This window comes from Triturus cristatus, chromosome 1_2, assembly GCF_964204655.1.
Source record: "Triturus cristatus chromosome 1_2, aTriCri1.1, whole genome shotgun sequence".
In the NCBI taxonomy this organism is placed as follows: domain Eukaryota; kingdom Metazoa; phylum Chordata; class Amphibia; order Caudata; family Salamandridae; genus Triturus; species Triturus cristatus.
The window spans coordinates 80,183,597-80,205,403 of NC_140580.1; the positions used below are offsets into that span (position 1 = coordinate 80,183,597).

General features: G+C 46.3%; 1 protein-coding gene across 1 annotated transcript in view; it reads right to left on the minus strand.

Moving 5' to 3' along the window:
• The window catches only part of LOC146866840 (scavenger receptor cysteine-rich domain-containing protein DMBT1-like), a 380,014-nt gene that overhangs the window by 177,253 nt on the left and 180,954 nt on the right, over nucleotides 1-21,807 (minus strand). Inside the window, exon 2 of the mRNA XM_085614577.1 lies at nucleotides 3,235-3,279. Coding sequence (XP_085470703.1) covers nucleotides 3,235-3,279 — 45 coding nt within the window. The remainder of the gene's footprint in view (nucleotides 1-3,234; nucleotides 3,280-21,807) is intronic.

A 21,807-nucleotide genomic window follows, 5' to 3' on the forward strand; every position in this document is an offset into this window, starting at 1 on the left:
GTGGTCCAAGGCCACCCCCATTCTTACTTTTTACACCACTCTACAAACGTGGCTCCTGGCGCACTGCTGCTCAGAGGATGAAGTCCACTTGTGTCCTGAGGTCCTCAGGACACAAGAGGACCTCATCCCCCCACCAGCAGTGCACCAAGAGGCATGTTTGCAGAGTGGTGTAAAAACGGGCATGGACTCGGACCACCTCTTTGCAATCCAGCTGTGTGGCATTTACTGGAGGTGCCTGGTGGGCTAGCTGGCCCCCAGGGACCCTCAGTATTCAATCAGACTTAATTCCCTAACGCGCCAGGGGGCGCATTTGCAGAGTGGTTCGGGGAGGGGGCTGTGTGGCCCCCTTCTTTTAGTATTTTTGGGGGCCTGGGGACCCCATTCCCCAGGGCCTGACCCCCGGGGCATGGCCTTAATTTTTTTATAAATTTATAGGGAAGGGGGGCCACATGGCCCCCATTTCCTGGGCCACTATTGGCCCCGGGGACCCCAAACCCCGGGGCTTGGCCATTTTTAAAATTATTTTTATATGGGGAGGGGACCCCCCTCCCCAGGCCAATTTCGGCCCAGGGACCCCATCTCCCGTGGCCCGGCTATTCTTCCTTTTTTCATTAAAAGGGAGGGGGCTGCGTGGCCCCCCTCCCGGGACACTTCGCGCTCTGGGGCCCCCATCCCCCGGGGCCAGCCCTCATGTTGAGGACCGTGAAGGGAGCCCCAATGCCCCCAAGGCAACATGCAGCTCCCCTTGCCCAAAAGCAATTCTGCTTTGCTCTCGCTTCAATAAAGCAAAGCAGTGTTTTCTAGACAGGGCGGGAGCCGTGCTCCCACCCTGCCATAGCAAACAGCAATGTCTCAAGGGTGGGCACCCTGGGACATTGCAGGAGCTGGACCTGGGTAGTGGTGGTCCCCAGGCCCATTAAGGGCTCCAGGAGAGGGGCCGCACAGCCCCCCTCCCTACATTTTCAATCTAGAGATATGGATCTACCATGAATCCATACACCAACAGCAATGCCGTGACTGGCTGGCCACAACCTGAAATAAAAGTTGTACCCACAATTTTGTCAATGGATACACAGTTCCAGGTGGGGCAATAGAAGTATCCTGACCACATGGGACTGATGGAGGGGTCTGTGAGAGACCCATTATAGGAAAGAAATTACCCAAAAATGATTTTTTGGACGTTGCAAGTCCACGGATCCACCGCGGCACTCAACACTACTTTTCATGCCATTCCACGATGGATCGGTGAATTCAGAACCCAATAAAAATATACACCCACTAACAGATGCACTCACATACTTACTCACACACCCACTTAAACACCAACAAAACTGCTCAAACGCCCATACATCCACTCACACACACACACACACTCACAGACCCACATGTCACTCACACACTCACCTAAACACTCATGCAACCACTCACACACACACTCATATACCGGTACAGCCACTCACACATCACTCAGAGATCCACAAAGCCACTCATACACCCACTCACAGACCCACACAGCCACTCACACACCCACTCACAAACCTGAAAAACCATTCCCATGCCCATACAGCCACTCACACACCCACTCAGAGACTCAAAGAAACATTCACACACTTACTTACACACTCATGCAGCCACTCACTCAACCACTCAGAGACCCAGAAAACCACTCTCCCACCCACTCACAGACCCACAGAGGTACTCACACACCCAATCACACTCCTACATCTACACCAGTACAGCCACACACACTCCCACTCACAGACCCACACAGCCACACATGCAGTGATTGGGTGGCTAAGGAGGGTCTGAGGCTATAGGTTTTAGTAAATCCTATGATTTGTTAGGAAAAAAAATGTTTTGCACAGAAACAGAGAAAAAACAAAGTATTCCATAGAAATGGTCGATCCAACTGCAAGAGAAGAGTCCTTCTAGCTGCTCCAGTCACAGAAGTCTCAGCAACCACTATAGCTCATGGTGCTGTATCACATAGATCGAATGGCAGAGAAACATGTTACTGAAAATGTATATGATGGAAGTAGATTGTATTGCAGTTTCAGGTTTTAACTTACTAAGGATCTCCCAGTAAAGGTGAGCACTGAGCAGCTGCACTTATGACTAACCACCAAAAAGTTGACCTTCAGGCACATAGAATATAAGAGCCATGGATCCCCGTGGTCAATAGAAGGAGGCAGCCTGGTGGAAGAGAGGCAGCTTCCATAATAGGCACACTAAGACATGTGAGGAGATTTTGCACGATGAGTGAAACTCAAGGAAGGAGGAGTGACTTGGTCTAAGCCTAGAGATATTACTTAACTTGAGCTGGTGTTTGCAGGTGGGGCCCATTGGTTCTCATTCATTCATTGAGGATTAGCACTTATTTGTCTTCAATAGATATTAATTCAAGGCAGGAGGGAGAAAAACACAAAGGTGGGAAAGAAGTTGGAAGGCAAAAACAGCAAGGCAGAAAGACAGTGACCAAAGGAGAAAGCAGGGATGAAAAAGAGCCTGCAAGATTGAAATAGGTATGCATATGGTTGAATCAAGGCTATGCAGCCTTGGCACTTGGCACCCAACCATCAATAGCACTGGCTGGAAACTTCTTAGCAAATGTGTGGTACTCGGGCACTTATTCTGTTCCAGATTAATCACTGCCTACTGAAGGGGCAATCCAAGACAAAGCACAGGGTGGCTCATCCTGGGGGTGGACAGGATGAACACAGATAGTGAATTAGGTTGGGACAGAGTTCTGAAAACTGTTGCAGATGTAGATCATATGCAATTAGATGCTTCACAACATTGATGAAAAAACTGGGTCACACTGTACAATTGCTTGCACCATAGATTTTCCTTATCTTATACACAGCCCTCGCATCATGTACTGCCATTGCCCTACAAACTGACCTGGCCCCTTCTCGCTCCTATGCACTCACACATTCATCTATCTGCACACTCACTCATATATACATTTATCCTGCTATTGACTTTTACTCACATTCACTCACTCACTGAAAAACTACAAAGAAATATCACTTTAACTTATAAAAATAAAAAGCCAGACATATTTGCTCGATTTTTTTACAAACAAGTAACTGGTTTGGACAACCAAACCATACAGCGAGCATGTTATCAAGAAAGTGATAGAATTATGATACCGGTTCTCAAATATGCTAAGAATGCAAGCTGGATATGCACATAAAGGAAACAGTAGTGTTTAAACAATTGTTAATACTTAACTGTTTGCATTCTCAGTGTTTATCAAAAACTGCCCAGTGACTGGACCTGGAAATCCGAAGAAAACAAAGTACAATGTTATTTGAATAGTTACTATTTAATGAGAAAAGTACAAGTATATTGGCAATAAACTAACACCCATTACAATGTTCTGCATCAATCTTTATCTTATTATTAGGGCTTGGCACAGTGCTTTCAATGGCTAAATATATCAGCAAATACTCACCAAACTGAGTGGGGTGGGGGCATGAGGAGATTTAAGGGATTATGTTAAAGATCTGGAGAAGACTCAGGGCCCAATTACGACTTTGGCAAAGTTGTGGTGGCTCTTCGCCGGCAGAGCTGCATCAAAGCTACGGAAGGACCGCCCACCTTATTACAAGTTTTGAACTCGTGAAAGGTGGACAGTCCTTTGCCTTTCCCATGGCGGTGCCTGGAAAACAGGCACTGCAATGGGAACGTCAAAAAATGTTCCAGCAAAACATTGATGGTGGTGTGCATGCCATGCTGGAACTTTTCGGGGAGTAAAGACAGACGGGCACATGTTATGACCCCCTGAATGCACCCCTGTGGCAGGGGGCATAGTTGCACTGTAGTGCCCCCTTTGTTCCTGCATCGCAAGCCTTTTCATGGCGGGGCTCCCGCCATAAAATGGCTGGCGGTGCAGGAACTCGTAATATGCTCAGCGGGACTGGCACAATTACATTGAATGACTATTCCCTGGCCAAGCCCGTGGTCTACCGTCGGTATGACCATAAGAGTCGTAATCCGGCAGACGGTGGACTGCTACACCACCGCGAGTGCAGCGGTCAGAAGACCGGCGAGCTCATAATCGGGCACTTGATTTTAGAGCATTTTTTCATGTTTCTTGTTTTCTAAGTATACATGTTCACCTCTTCCTCTGGAATATGTGTAATTGTGTTATTTCAAACTGTCTTTTTGCAATTAATTATAATTAATTAAATTAATGTAGCAATTAATATTGTCTTTTAAGTTATCACATCCATCCGAAATGCTTCCATGCCTAGCATTTGGAATGATTCAGGATGCTGCTGTTCCCCAGAGCAGAAGTTATTCTATGCTACTCAGTCGTGATTCAAGGTTTAGTTAGGCAAATACAGGTAGTTGAGAATGTGTGTCTGTGTGTGTCTTAGAGAGAAGGGGAAAGAGATCTGCCGGTTAGCAGAATAGCTCAAGCTTTTAATCTGACTTTCTCTTCCCTGCATGTTCCAATCCATGTAGGGTTGCATAGTGTTACTCTCGCTGCTACACATATCTACTTGCACCTTCTAAGTAAAGATCTGATTACTTGCTGATTTCTTCATTACTTCTGATCAAAGTCTTCCTCATCTTAGTCCGTGCAAAATGAGGAAGTCTCCCTCCTGAGACAGGCAAATTACGATGAGCAGCAAGTAATGCTACCATTACTGACAAGTCCCCTCTTCCTCATCATACTACTTACAAAATGAGGATATAAAAAGCTTTCAATTTGATACTGAATTTCTATTACAAAAATTACATAGCTGTTATTGTGAAGATATGTTCTATTCCTATAAAGAAAATACAAATTAATTGCCAACTGATATAAAAATAAAAACCTTTTTTGAAAGTGTACCTTTGTCTGTGAACCAACATCAAATCTATTGTTTCACAATTGTATGTGGCAAATTTAATGTAGCAGCTCAACAACTTTTTGATAGAGTAAACCGTTTAAATTGTGTCAAGGATAATGCTACTATACATGTAGAGCGTCACTTTATGCTTGAGGGAATGTGTAGGTTCACCACCTCATATGCAGTAACAGTTTCAAACTGTACACATCTACCTATTGCAACTGATGGTTTCTTCCCCTTTCCAATTGTCCCACAAATAATTAGGAAAGAGCTGAATGACCTGAACGTCTTTGTTCTTTCAAAATAAATAAGTAAAGCATAAATAAGTAAAGCATACACACATCTAGTTTGTAAGACTTTTCTTTTCATTGAAGGATTTCTGAAAAGAATTGTAAGGATGAGCTACTGATGAAAATCATAATTTATTAGTTTTTGGAATACAATCTGCAACTGGCCTTAATATACCTCTTTCTGAGGTAGGTGGTCGTCTCTCCTAGGCAACGAACTGATACCATTTTTTTCAAATAACAATTTAAGTTGTCAAATAAATGCCAATGTTCCTGAACGTTAAAAAGGACCAGTTTGAATGCTCTATAGGACTCAAGGTATGCCCCATGATCGTGAAGGTGAATGAACCACCAGACGATTAAGGGAGAAAATATGCAATAAACGATGTGCTAGTTCTTCTATAGTGGACTAAATATTTCCCATGTTCCCTACCTACTTTGGTGGTCACACTTTGGGCTTTTAAAGTGTTCTTTACAGAAACCGTCCCTAAGGGAGTCCAAAAATTGAAAGGGGTCATAAAATATTGGCTGTAACTTCAAATTGTTTCCAATGTATATTGAACAATAGTCTAGTGACAGAACAGAACATATTCCTTCCTTAATACTTGTTGCTTCCATTTCTGAGCAACCTAATTGTTGCCAAGCTAACCTCTCAATCTCGAGATATCCAACTTTAGATGGATTAGTGCCGGATGAGATAGCTGTGTATCTAGTAGGGGGCTGGGGAAATTCAGAGGGATTTCCAGAGAGGATTTTGACATTTTCCTTACTCGCAGATACCATGGGCTCCTTGGCTAAGATTGTGCCACCAAAAGTAATTCTCCTTCTGTGGCAATTCAGAGGAGGAGAAATTGAGAGAATGTGTATAGGAGACCTGATAGCCATCTGATTAACAGAGCATTCACTGCTGAGGCCTCTGAAAATTGTTTTCTTTAGCAGAAGGCTGGTAGCTGAGTACTGGTGAATTAGTCCAACCATAGTTTCCCTAAAGACTTTGCAAGGGCTTTGAGCATATTTAGATGGATTTGGACGTCAATTTAAGGAAGACACTTCTGGCTGAAATGACCCACAAACATAATTTTCTCCCCAGGAAGGCATTATGCAGATAGTGAGAGATTTCAGATGTTTCCCCACAGGCTTTCCGCGGAACTGATGGAGCAAAAAGCAAGGCTTATTGACTTCAGCTTTCTCCATTTCAAAGACTGGTCTGCCTCAATGTGTGGGTATCTTAGTCTCTCCAGTGGTTGTTCCTCATGGTAGGAAAGTGCCTCTTTGGACATGATTAGCCTCCATGCTTTGTCTTGAACATGATTAGGGCACCCAGATTTCAGTTTTTATTGATGATTAAAAGATAATAAAGACAGAAAACTATTTATTTTCATATTACCAGGTCAGTAGGTGTATAGATTGACAGGTAGGGGAGATGAAAAAAGACTGTAGATTTCCTATTTAAGCTTAATTAAGTGCAGAGCTGCAATTATTTATGCTATTCTACAATGCAAGTGCTTTCAGATAACGCTATTGCACTGTGTACTGCTGAAACCTTTTGGACATGTAAATGCGAGTACAAATTTATCAGTTAAAAAAATGGGGGAAAATACTCATTGCAGATTCAATTATACAGAAAACACAATATAAAAATGGAAAAGTACAGAAAAAATAAGCAAAAAATAAATATGGATAAATACAGATGGAAAAATAGAAAACAGAAATATTATAAAACCGGGAGTCCTAAACATAATGTAATTTCAAATGAAAGTGCACTGGGTGCCTGCTAACCCTTTTCCCAGTGCCAGAGCTCTTTCCGAAAACTGTACCACAATTGTCAACTCCTGTAAGTCCCTAGTAAATGGTACCCCTGGTACCTAGGTCATTTGGACTGAAGCGGTCCACTAGGGCTGCAGCACCAATTATGCCACCTTAGGGACCCCTCATTAAGATCATTCAAACTGCGATTGCAGACTTGCTGCAACGAAAACTGAAGAGTCGACATGACAAACATCCCTGTGTGCCATACCCATAGACACTGCATGAGGTATAGGTAAGTCACCTCTACTGCAGGCCTTACTGCCCTAAGGCCGGGTGCACTATATCACATGTGTGGTCATATCTGTCTGAGTAAATATGGCCCTAAAATATCGAGGTCCCTGCTTGGAAATTGTAAGTGCACAGGGAAGCCGAATAGAGTACATGGGCTAGAAACCTATCAAACCTCTCATCTTAAAAAATCCACACTGATACCAGTGTTGGATGTATTCATAAATACACACAGAGGGCACTTGCGAGGTGCCCCCTGAATACTTACCAAACACTGGTGCAGTCTTTAACTAGTCTCAGCTAACCTGCCACCACTAGACATGTTTTTGACCTCATGAGGTAAGAGCAGTCGCTCTCAGAGGCCAGGAACAATACCTACTCTGGGCAGAGGTGGATTCCAAGGTAGGACGTTTCAAAGGCGATACTGCCTTTGAAATGCAACCCAGGCATCCCCAGTTAGAGGAGGATGCCAACTACCCTGTCCTGCTTCACTTTTGGCAGGAGGACTGTCAAGAAATTTTGCTAGATTAGAAGGTGTGCCCACATTCAGCCACCACCACCCCTAAGGTGGGGCAGGCAATGGCGACCCCACTTCTCCAATTACTCCATCTTGTGATGGAAGGTATTAGCCTATCAGAGTCAGGGTTGTGCCCCTCCCTAAAGGAAGCGGTCACACAGAGAGTGTAGTCACCCTAAAGATAGATAGTCCATTGGCTACTACCTGGTACTCCCTTTAATGCCCCAAAGTTAGTATATCGGTTGAACCCCTGGAGACTGAACTTCAGATTCGATGGACCTAAAAAGAACAAATGGACAAAGAAGAGCTGCTGACCCGAGAATAGAGTACCTTCTGCAGAATATTGGTGCAAACCCCCACTTGCTACCTCAAGGGCTCAACCATTGTGGGAATGTTGTCTCATCCTGCTGCTGTGAGACCTCCAAGAACCCCGGAGCACCTCCAGCCCTTTGACAATCGACAGAGAACTCCCTTGGAGTAGAGGAACTACTCCCCTGCAGTCCACAGTTCACAGGTACCAAACCCGAGGAGTCTGGTTACCAACTTACAGTTTTCTGGCGATGCCAACCCAGCAACCAAATTAGAAGTGGTACACCAGCTCAGGAGGGTCAGATCTGTCCCTCCACCAAGTGAAAGGTCACCAGGACCTACCAGAGTTTTGCAGTAGCAATTCCTGAGGTACTAGACCACCTGCAACCGACACCAAGACTCCAACTGCCCCAGAAGCAAGCACTCATTGAGGAGCCTCAGAACCCCTTGGACCCACTTTATAAGTGGCCCAGCTGTCTGTAAATCAACCCTGTAACCAGTTTGCCCCGGGCCGCGAAGACTATCTCGACACACAGAGCCTGGCTCACCTACTTGCTCTACACCCAGCCTTCTTGGCCTGGGTATTGACAAACCAGCTGTGCTCCTGTGGTCCTGAGGCCCTTGCAACCTGATCCCTCATTCGGGGTCCCCCAGATTTACCTATAAGTTCCCTTGTGCAGTCCATTTTTAATTGTCCTCATTCTCTGTAGCGTCTGCTAGCTATAACCTCAGCATCCTGCAAACAGTAGACGATGATGCTGAGGAGGTGGTAGAGACTCCTGTCTCAGAAGAAGAAGATCCCTCAGAGGAGGAGCTGCTCTAGAAATATTGGACATCAGGTTAACTTTAAAATCTCAACTCCTGGACATTGAAAAACAGAAAACCGAGATGGGCCTTGGACCCATCTCTGGTGGCAGCAATTTCATAAATAGGGACAAAAAGGAATCTTTTGACCCAAAAATCCCCAAAAGGATTGTCCCAATTATATAGATGGTGATGATATCACCAAGTGGTGTATTGCTTTTAAGCGAACTTGCATTAGTAGAAAGGTCGCCAAGAAGCATTGAGTTCTCTCTTGTGGGAAATGTTCTCAGTTAAATGCAGAGAGAGACGTCTGACATTGTATGAGACAGATGCTGCATCTTATGCCCTCATGAAGTGTACCCTGATTGAGGGCTTTGGACTCACCACTGAGAATTATAGAAAGAAATTCAGGTAGATTTGAATTACCCAGAGTCAGTCATGGGTTGATTTTGTAGACTTTTCAGTGAAGACACTAGGTGGCTTGTGAAAAGGTAGCAATGTGCATGACTATGAAGGGCTTTACAATTTAATTGTGACATAGCATCTGTTGAGTATTTGTTATCAAGAGAAGTTACATCATTTGCTGGTAGACCTAGGTCCACTTTCTTCTCAAGAGTTGGGGAAGAAGGCAGACCACTGGGTCAAAACAGGAGTGAGTCAAATATTTCACTGGTGCAGGTGACTAAAAGAAAGAGGCCAAAAAGACCCCCAAGGGAAAGATGATGCACAGGAAGGTAAAAACAAAAAGTCTTCTGAAGGCCCCCAACAACCTGTTCAGAGTGTCGGTCCCGAAACTCTTTACAGTCCAAGGGTGGGTACCAGGGTAAGAACTGGGGTCCCAAAAATGCTTGCTGTAATGACTGTCAGGCTCTTGCTCACCGGACTGGAGACCCTAGCTGTAAAAACAAAAAAAATGGCTCTAGTACACCTGCAGTAAATGCAATAGTAAATCTCCAGATGGGATCACAGTTGGGCCTTGACTATGCCAAGCGGCTGACTGAGGCAACTCTAGTCACAGAGGATGGGGTGGATGTAGCTTTCTTGCTTGACTGGCCCTGTAATTTGGAGACATACAGACAACAGCCACATTTTGATGGGGTTAGAGATGAAGCTATGAGAGATACTGGTGCAGTTATTTATGTTAAAAAATTGATATTTAATACAACAATATGATTGAAAACTATGGGCCTAATTACAAGTCTGGTGGTCTTGTGGCTGCCAGAATCGCATAGGCGGTCCAACGCCTGCCGTATTATGACAGGTAAAGTCATATCTGCGATGGACCGCCAGCCGCGCCAGGTGATGGTGCAGCTGGGCCACGACGCAATAAGCTGAGCAGGGAGTAGTGCAGCATATTATGAGCCACCCTATGAAAAGGCTGGCAGTGGAGGAACAAAGGGGGCCCACCAGGACCCCCATGCCCCCCCCACCATGGGGATACATCAGGGGGGCACGATATGTGCCCCCCTGTCTATATTCCCTCAAAGTTCCAGCACGGCATGGACGTCCATGCCGTGCTGGAACTTTTTTGCCGTTCCCATTGTGGTGCCTGTTCTCCAGGTGCAGCCATGTGAAAAAGGCAGAGGGCCGCTGATCGTATCATGAGTTGAACTTGTGTGACACTTGCACGGGTTTGGCACAGCGGAGTTAGCGTTGAGCCAGTGCTGTTGTGCCAAACTCATAATCAGGCCCTATATTTTATTTCAATATTTTTGTACTTACCTTTTTAAGTATAGGCTGTCTATATTTTTGTAGTCAATAGTTATGTCTCAGTAATACTGTAGGTATTTTTGACCTCGATATTTTGTAACTGAACCTGAAAAATCAAACTTAGACCTCTGACTCATTGATAGGCAATCAGTTCAATGTGATTTGTTTGAACAAGAGGGGCTGCAGTTTAATTCTGACTGGCCTACTCCCTGAAAAAATAATGTATTCTCTGTTTGCAGCAATCATAGAAGAAGGTTAAAACTAATTTTATATCTTGCTTAAACTTGAGACTGATTAAATACATGTTGATGCTGATGCTAGAAAGAATGGGTGTAAAGATCAACTTCTCTTCAGCTTGCTTGTGGGACCTTTTATTAAAATTTGCTCATTGGCTGCCCCAGACTCTATTGAAACGTATCTACTTTGTCATCACTGAAGGAAAAAGGTAATTATAATGTGAGAGTCAAACATCTACTAAAATATATCCTTTAATTTGGTTTTACACTTAGTGCCTTATTACAATGTCGGTCAGCTTTCCAACTGCTGGTTGGAGGCTTTCCGACCAACATTCTAGGTTTAAAGTCCGACCCCCATAATGTGATGAAGGCGGTCAGAGTTCAAACCGGCTTGACAATCTGACGCAGTTCTGACGGAGCCCGTCAGCCAGTCGGAAATCCTTCAAAATCCCTGAAGGATGGCATTTCTGCCATGGGGATTATGATGTCCGTTTCCGACAGCCAATCCATGTTGGCCTTTCTGACATTGATTGGCTTTCAGAAACTGACTTTGGGAGCCCCTAGCGGACCCCTGTACCCGCTATCCCTCCGCATTTGGCCTCCCCCTTAAACATCCCTGTGGCATGTGAGGTACCTGCAACATGGTGCAGGGATGTGTTTAGAAACTTCAATTTTCCAATGGGAGTTTGTGCTGCAGGTGGTTTTAGTCCGCTGCACATGCTTCCATTGATAAATGGATGTTTCTGACCACACCATGTGAGGTTGAATCTAAATATTAAGGTCGTAACTGCAGACATGAGGTCGGTCGGTTCCCAGCCTGAAACAGTGTAAGTCAGAGGCAACTCTGATCCACCTCGAAATGAGGGCCTTAGGCTGTATCTCTCACACTAGCAGCCCTACTCCCAATAATGGACCTTGATACGATGTGTAGTAACCTGATGTCTATTCAGATAACTATCCTTCAGCTTTAATTCCTAATTTTGACTAATTGACTTCTGGAAACATAAAGGGAAAATGTAATAGGCCTGATTCATTGAAAAAGTCGTAAAAGTACTTCCAATGTTTTACATCTATTATGGACATTTACGACTTTTGTCTAGTCACAGACGTTTGCATTGGAAAGTCAAGGACGCCGCTTGGCATAAAGAATTGCCAGAACGCACAGTTTAGATGCGGCCGCCCTATGGGCAGTATGAAACATACATTTTTCAATGGGCGTTTGAGTAGCTGGTGGAAAAGGCCCACAGCACAAGCTGCAATTGAAAAATGGATGTTTTGAAACATCCCTGCCCTTGTGGCAGGCACCAGGCTGTGCCTGCCACATGGTGCAGGGAGGTTGATGCCCCCCAGGCCCAATAGGGGAGAGCCAGGGGTGAAAAGGATTTGCTACGGGTCCCTAAAGTCACTTACCAACAGCCTTTCCATGTCAGAAAGGCCAACATGGAAAGCCTGTTGGGAAGTGCCATTATAATCCAGACGGAGGAGCCAAGGCTGACCCCACCGTCCTTATGGGATTATGATGGCTTCCAATGAACTCGTCAGAAGAGCAGTGAAAGGTCTCTCTGCATCGTAATGGGGTGAGTGGACCACAGGGGCACATGTCAGGCGGACATCATAATCGGGCCCTACATCTGTGTAAGCTTCCTTATTGTACATATAATTAAGTTGACACCCATTCTTAAATCCATGGAGCCATAGCTGTAGATCATACCAATCATTCTGTTGGCATGGAAATATTTTACCCTGTGTTATTCCTATCAAGTCGGTTATGGATGCACAGTGATACATACACACATAGAAAAATGTTGGCTCTCCTAACAGACATTAGTTATGCATAAGAATCTAAGTAAAATCATACTTGAAAATCCAAAAATGTATAAAAAAAATTTAATAGTTATATAGTAATAAATGAGAAACTTGGACGCTTCTTGTATAGGATCAAAGCAGTTTAGTAATGTCAGAATTGGGATTTCAAATTTAAGAGAGGAGTATCTATACCAGATTAATAAATCCACTTTGGTTATGTGAAAGCAAATTTCTGAGTGATCTCTGCTTAACCTATGGCAGCTGTGGTACAAGCAATAGTGAACACCCAGAGAGGTGTGTACTAAGTTGAAGAAGTAGCGACAATTAAAAAAAAAAAGGAATCAGCACAATCAAACTTTCCAACTAGTTTAGGAAAAAGATAGCATTTTCGGATTACAAGATGGTGGACATGTACTTCTTTATATTACCTTCGAATCTTTTCATTCTTTTCCATTTGACCAGTAAGAATGTTTTACTAACTTCAAGGTTATTTCATTTTATTTGTTATTGTTTAAAATTCATACAACAAGAAGAGAGAATAAATTGTTCAGATTACAATGATACTATCATAATTTAAAAAATAGTAATCACATAGTGACATGTGCATCAGATTTTAAAAAAATGAATAGATATCACGCAATAGAGAGATCTATGCAATACAGTACTTTATAACAATGGTTTGTTGCCAGAAGAGACCTCAAACATCCATATTGTAATCAGGTCCTAAATACTATTCAATGTAGATTGACATATGACACTTTGTAAGATAGAGTTATTGCGGGAGCAGACATTAAAAAACTCCTGCCACCATGTCCGTGGATGCAGTGCCTCACGTACCTGCTAATGTTATGCCAAAACCAATCTAGCTAGAGAGATAGCAAAGAAATAAATTCGAGCTGCATTTGATGTATTCAAAGGTGAGTGTCCGAGTATAATAATTATACATTCCCAGATTACATCTATATGGGGAATTCTATTTAAATTCCAAAAGATGTAATTCTAAAACCCATGTATACCTATACAAGCTGTCAAAATATGTACGCGTTCTGCTCCATCAGCCCCATGTGTGAAACATTTTCCGTCTTGCCTTATCTTCATTTTACATAAGAGTTATGGTGTGTAGTAAAAGGCATTCAGAAATTTAAAACGGTGTGCCTTGATTAGAGAGACATTTAAAACAGTCTGGGCATACACTCTCACCACATCGGCTGGCAGGATGGTTCTGGTACCTATTCAAAAACCTAGCAAAAAAAATTCTAACTCCGTGGTTTTACGGTTAGTCAGGATGAGTAGACTCTGACACCAACCAATGGTTCCAGTACCTCAGATGAAAGCATTTGGAGATCAGTAATTACTCCAACAGATACCAACCGCATGGCCCTAGGCAGGTTTTGTTGAAATAGGTCAGCTCTCAGGAAAGGGGGCCACTTATTGGTTCTAGGTATAAGTAAAAGTGGTTCCAGCCTTCAGGATTATCCCTGCATGTATCATTAGCAGGTGCAGTCCATTGTATGTCTTCCGGAGGTCTAGAGAGTGCTCCTGGTGGTACTACACATATGCCTAGCAATTACCTGAATGTGGGGGTGAATATTGGTCTCACCCTAACCAATAGGGAAAAGGTTGCAAAGGGTAACCCAACTCACTACCAAACTGCCCTACTGCAAACAATCCCACAATGTCCATCTCTACCTAAATCCAACATGGCAGAAATCATCCCCTGCGCAGAGCTTCTGTGCCCATTTTAGGGGGTCAAGAGGAACAGAGCACCTTTCCACACCCAAGGCCTTGGTCTCAGCTCTGGGAGTAACTTCACATCTCATCAGGGAGCTATTCAGATCCTGGATAACAGAAGGGAATTTGTGTAAATGAGCTGCAAGTTGACCTTTTAAAAGTATCTTTTGAAGGGGGCGTGGCTTGGAGCGTCAAGATGACTGTCACACTCTAAGAGTGCTCCGGACCCCTCCATAATCCACAACCACCAGCAGTCACATTTATTCCCCAAAGACAGCAATCGATCTGCTACTGCGGCGACATTAGTCTAGAGCAATTGGAATCTCCAGAACGCCTGCCTGCTACCGACCAGAGCCTTCTAGCGTCAGGGCCTCCACTGCAGCCCGCAGGCCTTGTGCGTCATCCTCTCTGCTCTTGGGGATTTTGCCTGAGGTCTACAGCAGGCCACGACACACCCGCCAACGCTGGGTACTGACTGGTGCTTGGGGTCTGGCACATCGGCCCTTGAGGATACTTAAAGCAACCCGTGACCCCCGCGCCGTCTCAAGCTGACTCTTGCTGCCATTACCTGCGGGTCAAGGACTGCTGTGGAGGCCCGAAACCCACCGCAGCCTACCCAACGAGGCGGTGGGCCTTACCTGCTGACCCCCTGGTGGCACTTGGCGCGGCCTGCGGCTGGGGGATGCGGGCCTGGCTGCTGGGTGCCTTTGCTGTTTCTCCCTTGAGTGATTGGCTTCTCCTGACAAGCTGAGGATCCGACGAGGGCCCGGGCCGGACGCCAGGAGCTATCGATACTGCTGGCTGGGCTGGAGTCGCTGTGGAGGGGGGGGCACATCCAAGCCCTGGGCTGTGCGATGGTGGACTGAGTGGACCTGACTGCTGACGCTGGGGAGACTAAAAGAGAGAGAGGGAGTCGGCCGTGAGTGTTTCCTGCTCTCACCGGCCCTGGTGCATGCCGACTAAGGGGACTTCATGGTCTGGTAGCGGGCACTGAGGAGCCACCACACCCACTTGGCCCTGCACCCTTTGGGAGCCCTCCCTTGGGGAGTTGGGATCTGATGCACCTTGGGTGGCCTTGCTTGTTCCACCCTTGTTGTTGGCACCCCACCAGCGGTGGAGTCCTGCCGGGCAGCAAGGCCTGAAAGTTGCCCTTGGCTGATCTTGATGAGCTGCAGGCCCCCTTCCAAGTGGAGACACGATCATGGATCCGACCATCCCTGGAAACCCCGGGGCTCCTCGGGCCTGTTGGTTTCTGGGGGGGTGGTCACTGGAAGAACTGCAGCTGGCCCCTCATAACTAGAAGACTGTGCAGGCTGGGCCCTGGCGAGAGCTGCTGGAGCCAGGCGTGTGATGTTTGGAACTGAAGTGGAGACAGCCCCGACCAATGGGGAGGTGCGCCAGGCCCTGGGGACAGCTTGAAAGGGGTGGAGAGACTGAGGAGCACCCCTGTGGACTTCGTACACCTGGCCGGTCCTCAACTCCTGAGTGGCCTCTCCTGACCTGCACTCTACATGGTGGACGTCTGCTGTCCCCAGGGTCCTATCCTGGGGTCCCAGCTTTTACCATCCCGCAACTGGAGAAGACCTGGCCCGGACATCCCCACTCTTTTCGCTGCACTCTACCTGGCGATCAAAATCTTTCCCCCCCTCAAGCAGCCTACCCGACCTGAACGTGGGGATGCACTCACCTCTTGGACCTAATCCTGCCATCGGCGCTTGCATCCTCAGAGGGCCCGGACATGGGCGACTGAACCCCACCTCTTGGACCCTGAGCCGTGGGGCATTGGCGACTGCAATTGCCGGCCAGACGACTAAACCCTATGCAACTTCACAACATCTCCTGAGAGGGGGCAGAGGCCTCCCCCTGATTCCCTGCCTGAGTCCTGTGTTGCAACACACCACCACTCAGACGGACCCAAGCCCTGCTCTCCATTCAGGATGGGGAAAGACCAGGTCCCCAGGGCATCCACCACCCAGACCCAGACCAAAATGGACCAATATACCACGAGCGAATCAGGCCCGGTTGAAGGGGTGACTGGGGGCTCATCCCTCCTGGAAGCCGATCTCGCTGCAATCCTGCAAGCCATCAGCGTGTCCCAGGCCTCGGTGGAGAATAAGATCGGAGAGGTCTGGGTGGATGTTGCCCTCATCCGCCAAGACTTGTGCAATGCTACAGCTCATATCTCGGAAGCAGAGTCCTGCCTTTCCACAGCTGAAGATGACATCTGACAACTGAAAGACCAAGTAACCCACCTACGAACCCACATTAAGAATTACACAAAAGAGCTGAAGATGCCGAAAATAGGTCACGGCGTAACAACCTCTACCTGGTGGGATTCCCAAAGGGGGCCGAACAAGAACAATTGGCAGCCTACCTTGAAATCTGGCTGACATCATAGATGCCGAGGGATGAGCTATCACTATAGCTAGCTATTGAGCGTGCCCATCAATCTCTTGCTCCTAAACTACCTCCCAGCACCCCACACCTCCCTATCATTGCCCGGATTCTAAACTTTAAAGATAGAGACGCTATCCTGTGTGCAGCCTGGGCCCAAGGTGCCCTGAAGTTCCAGAATCAAACCAGAATGATTTTTCCCGATTAAATTAAAGAAGTTCAGGGCCAGCGGCGCTCTTACACAGACTTATCTTTCTAGCCCATCTCCGAGTTGTAAAAACAAAACACACTTTTTTGAATCACCACAATCCACCTGGACCTGGATAACTGAAGAATGACCCCTCCGGGTCCGCTCTGTATCCTCACCTGGGCAGTCCAGATCACAAGTAACCAGTTCACCGTCCCCCAAGCAATGGAGGAGGCGCACACAATCATGTAGGGGCCAGGGAGTGCACAAGGAGGCTTCCGGATTACCCGGTGGGACAGCCCGGGGACTTGTTGTCACCACTAGTCTGCCTGCCCCCTGACATCGGGACAGTTCTGTGGATGAAGTATCCCCCACACGGAGTACCTCCAAGACTTTAGGTCCAGCAGCCACAGACTTAGATCTCTCCAGAAGCCCTGCGATTTGAGGAACCAACGCCATCATTGAGAGGCGGAAGTGGGAGATTCCAATGGGAAGAGACATGAGAAATATATCCCACGGAAGTAGAGATTTCAGGGATACCTGCCGATGCTAACATTATATCCAATATTATGGAGGGGTCCACCACGCAGCCCTCAGTTTTAGTTTGGTCTAGCTAGTTAGGGTGACAGATGCTTCCGTTCCAGAAGTATAGGGTGGGGGGGGGGGCAGGGCGGGGAGGGTTAGGACCGTTGTTCTCTGTCTACTTTGATGTTTGGATTTGCCAATGTTTCCCTTTTTCATTGTTTATAGCACCCTGACACTTGATCATCACTTAGATGCTACGACCATACACCCCACAAGGTGAGGACCGAAACTGCGCCTTCCCACAAAACTGTGCCAATCCCCTGGGCACTCATTGCCCTGTGTCCCATCCATTCCACATATCGGGTACGATGCGAGTATCCACTAAGGGTAAGCCCCTCCAAATGTTATCCTGGAACATACATGGATTGCTAGACTGTATTAAACGGACAGCAGCCTTAAAATATGCCTAAAGACTTGCTCCTGACATACTCCTACTCTAGGAAACCCACCTCCTGGGAACTCAGTGCCCCTTTCTTGCGAGATATCGCTTTGATAGGGTGTGGCACTTTGGGTTCAAGCGAGGATCGTGAAGGGTTGCAATCCTGCTACGACGAGGCTTCCCTTTCATACCCAAGCACATTAGTACGGACCCTCAGGGCTGGTTCATCACCTTATCTGTGACACTGGAAGGGAACACCCTCACCTTGGTATCCATATACATCCCACCAGCTACGCTCACCTCCTCTCTGAGTCACCGCACTGACATTATCTCTGCTCTACCCATGGGTCAGACAGTGATAAGGGGCGACTTTAATACGGTCATGCAACCAATGCTTGACACAACCGGCACACCCACTCCCGGTAGGATAATGAATGCAAAGAAACTGGTCATTTGAACAGCTGCCCTGGGCCTTTTCTGATGCCTGGAAAGTGTGGAACCCCCAGAGCTCTCAATATACTCATACCTCGGCGGCACACCACACATATTCGCAAATTTACATGATCATCATGCCTGCCTCTGAATGCCAGAGGGTATCAAACATTATCCTCCTCCCCCGGAGAATCTCAGACCACTCAGCCCTACTTTTACACTTAGGCAAAACACCTGACATGCCTTGACCACTGTGCCTTGACCACTGTGGTGACTAAACACCTGGTTCCTGCAGGATAAGGAGGTCAAGAAAGCGATAGGGGAGGAGCTGTGCCAATATTTCCTCGCTAATCTGGGATCGGTCCCCTCCCTGTGCCCCCAGTGGGAGACAAGTAAAGCCACCATCAGGGGAGTAGCCAGAGGTCAGGTACAGGCCCTACGGCTGGCCGAGACCAGCCGTCTGACCCTTCTCGAGGTGCAAGCAACGCAGCTCAAAACAACCCCAAGTGAGTCCCCAAGCGATCTGCGAGACAGGCAACTCATGGTCATATGCGAGGAGATCAAACACATTTCACTAGAATCGGCCTGTATGCTTCCCTTCCGGACACGCTTAGCCAGGTGAGGGTCCAGCTCCCCTGCCTCACGGATACTGGGGCGGCAGACCTAGATTTTCCTTTCACCCCAGATGATACACACAACGCAATCTCTTCGCTGAAAGCGGGGAAAATGCCAGGGCCAGAATGCTCCCGGCAGGAGTACTATGCCACCTATCGGGACCTACTGGTTCCCCACCTTACTGAATTGTAGCAACATATTGCTGAGGCCGGGTTCTTTCCCCCTGAGACAGACTTGGCAACCATAGTGGTGATCCCCAAAACCCAACCGCCCTCATCATCCTGTCCAGACTACTGCCCCATTTCCTTAATCAACAACGAAGTGCAGATATATGCCATGATACTGGCCCAACACTTGCGTCCACTCCTGAGCAAACTAGTCCATCCAGACCAATGCGGCTTCATGCCAAAACACTGCACTAGGCACTGCCTGAGGTGCCTCCACCTGGCTCTTCCGCACGCTTGGCTTCTCACACTCTCCCTGATGCTCCTCCTTGTCGACTTTGAAAAAGCCTTCGACATGGTGGACTGGCTCTACCTGGAGGAGGTCTTAAAGACGATGGGCCGGGGTCAGCAATTCAGATGCTTCGTCCAGGTCCTCTACTCTAAACCCCAAAGCCAGAGTGATCACCAAAGGAGCCCTGTCAGAAGCATTCCCCATTCATAGAGGTACAAGATAGGGCTGCCCCCTCTCACCTCTCCTATTTGCGCTGGCAATTGAGCCATTGGCATGCCTTATTCGGTCGGAGGACTTGATCCAGGGCTGGGCTTGGGGAGCCACCACATCGACAAAATCGCATTATATGTGGATGATGTCTTGCTTTTCCTGTCAGACCCAGCCAACTCTGGCCCTAGATGTCTCCAGGCCTTCCAAACCTTTGAGAGCATCTCAGGACTCTGGCTCAATCCAGCAAAATTGACCCTAGTACCCCTTTATCTCTCCAGGGAATGCTTCGACTGGCAAACATCCATCCCCATCAGGCGACCATCTTTCAAATATCTGGGGATATGGATCGCTTTGCTTCCTGAATTAGAATGGACATTAAACATTACCCTGCTGGTTAAAAAAACCAAGAGGATCTCAAGCACTGGCAAACCCTACCACTCAACCCACGGGGAGAGTGGCTATGTTAAAAATGATGATCCTTCCACGCTTCCTTTATGTTATCCAAAATACCACCTTTCACCTCCCACACAGCTGGTTTAGGGAAAAAGACAGTGTGGTTGCGAGATCCTGTGGGGGGGGGGCGAGACCACGCATCGCCCTTGCCCGGTGTCGGATTCCACCCTTTGATGGCGGCATGGGCATGACCAATCTTCACCTATACTATATAGCTACCCGACTTCTTGTCCACCACAACTGGTTCACAGGGGGCTGGTCTGACCCAGCCTATATAACAGAGTTCAAGGACATGGAGTTCCCTCAGATCCAGGCATTCCTATATGGAAGCCCAATACCCACAGCAATACCGGGCGGTCCTGATATCTGGCGTACGGCCCTAAGACACACACGTTGGGACAAAAAAAATAAGCCAACATACACCTCTCTGGCAGGGCAGATGGTTGGGAGAGGTGACGGCACTCGTGGGGTTCAAACAATTGGATCATATTGGCATACCACTGCTGGGCGATGTCTGGGTGGGCGACCACATTAGGACGTTCCAAGACCTGCAAGGACACTACACTCTTCATCAGGGACATCTTAAGTATTTTGGGGGGTCTGGGCCAAATATATTTTGGGGGCCCCTGTTCGCAATACCTTTGAAATCACTGTCCATTTTCCGCTCATTCACACCCTTGTTATGTCACGCAATATTTAATGATACATTCAAAATGTATGAAACAGTAAAAGAAAGAAGAAAAATTATTGAAGTAGGCCAGAGTGATGTTGACCCATTTTCTAGCAAAATTCTTTATCCACCTGTCTAGATTTCAATCAATGTCTTGTTTCAAGATATTATTTTTCATTCATTTCAGCCTGAGGTATAGAACTTTCTATGCATTTACTATTTTCAGTGCTTTTCTTCTTACCTTCTTTCGATTGTTAACTTTGGTTCTTTCTTTCCTCAGTGTTGCTCAGAACATCACCTTTAACAATTTACTGGTGAATTTCAAATTGTTTTCAAGGCATTAACAATGTTGATTCTGAGATGAACTTTATAGCATGGGCTGACAGAAAACAATAATAAGTACAGAAAAGCATTGGCGTTCAGCCTTCTTCAATCTGTTCTGTGCAATAGGTGGCTGTTTAGATGATATCATATACATCATGGTGCATAGGTTAAACAGAACGTGATTGAGCAATTATCCTTGTTTGACCTGATCTTTTTTCTCCGCAAATCTTGTTGTCTACACCTGACCTGTGAAGTAATTGTGTTATATAGTTTTATTTTAATTTTGAGGAATTGAACATAAATGCTGCTGGGTGAGGAAGTTGTGTTGAAAGCAATGTTTGCTGTCTGTATCAAAGGCTTGAATTAAGTTTCAGTGATAAATAGAAAGTTATAGACCATAGAAAGTTATAGGCCTTTGTGAACTGCTGACAATAATTTTATGATGCTCAGATGGACCCTATTTATGATTTACCATTTTTCAGGTCTATTCAGTCTTGGAGATGCTTTCAAGGAATCCATGCTGTTTTCCTGAACGGTCTGGCCCTCTTTGATTGTTTTATAGTTGGAGAAGGATGAAATAGGCAAGATTGAATACAAGAACTCTTTGCTGTAGGCTTGAATTTTGACAATGCTGTTTGTCACATTGAATACGGTTTTGGTATTCTCTTGCGAACATTATTCAAAGTGTTTTTGTTCTTGGGTCTTCTTCCCATTTGTCAGTTTTTCTTCTCATATAATGTCAAACGCTATAAGTGCACAATGTGCTTTGATTCCAGAGCATCTAGTGGTGTTTTAATTTCAGGTTAGGTAGTAGAAGTTAA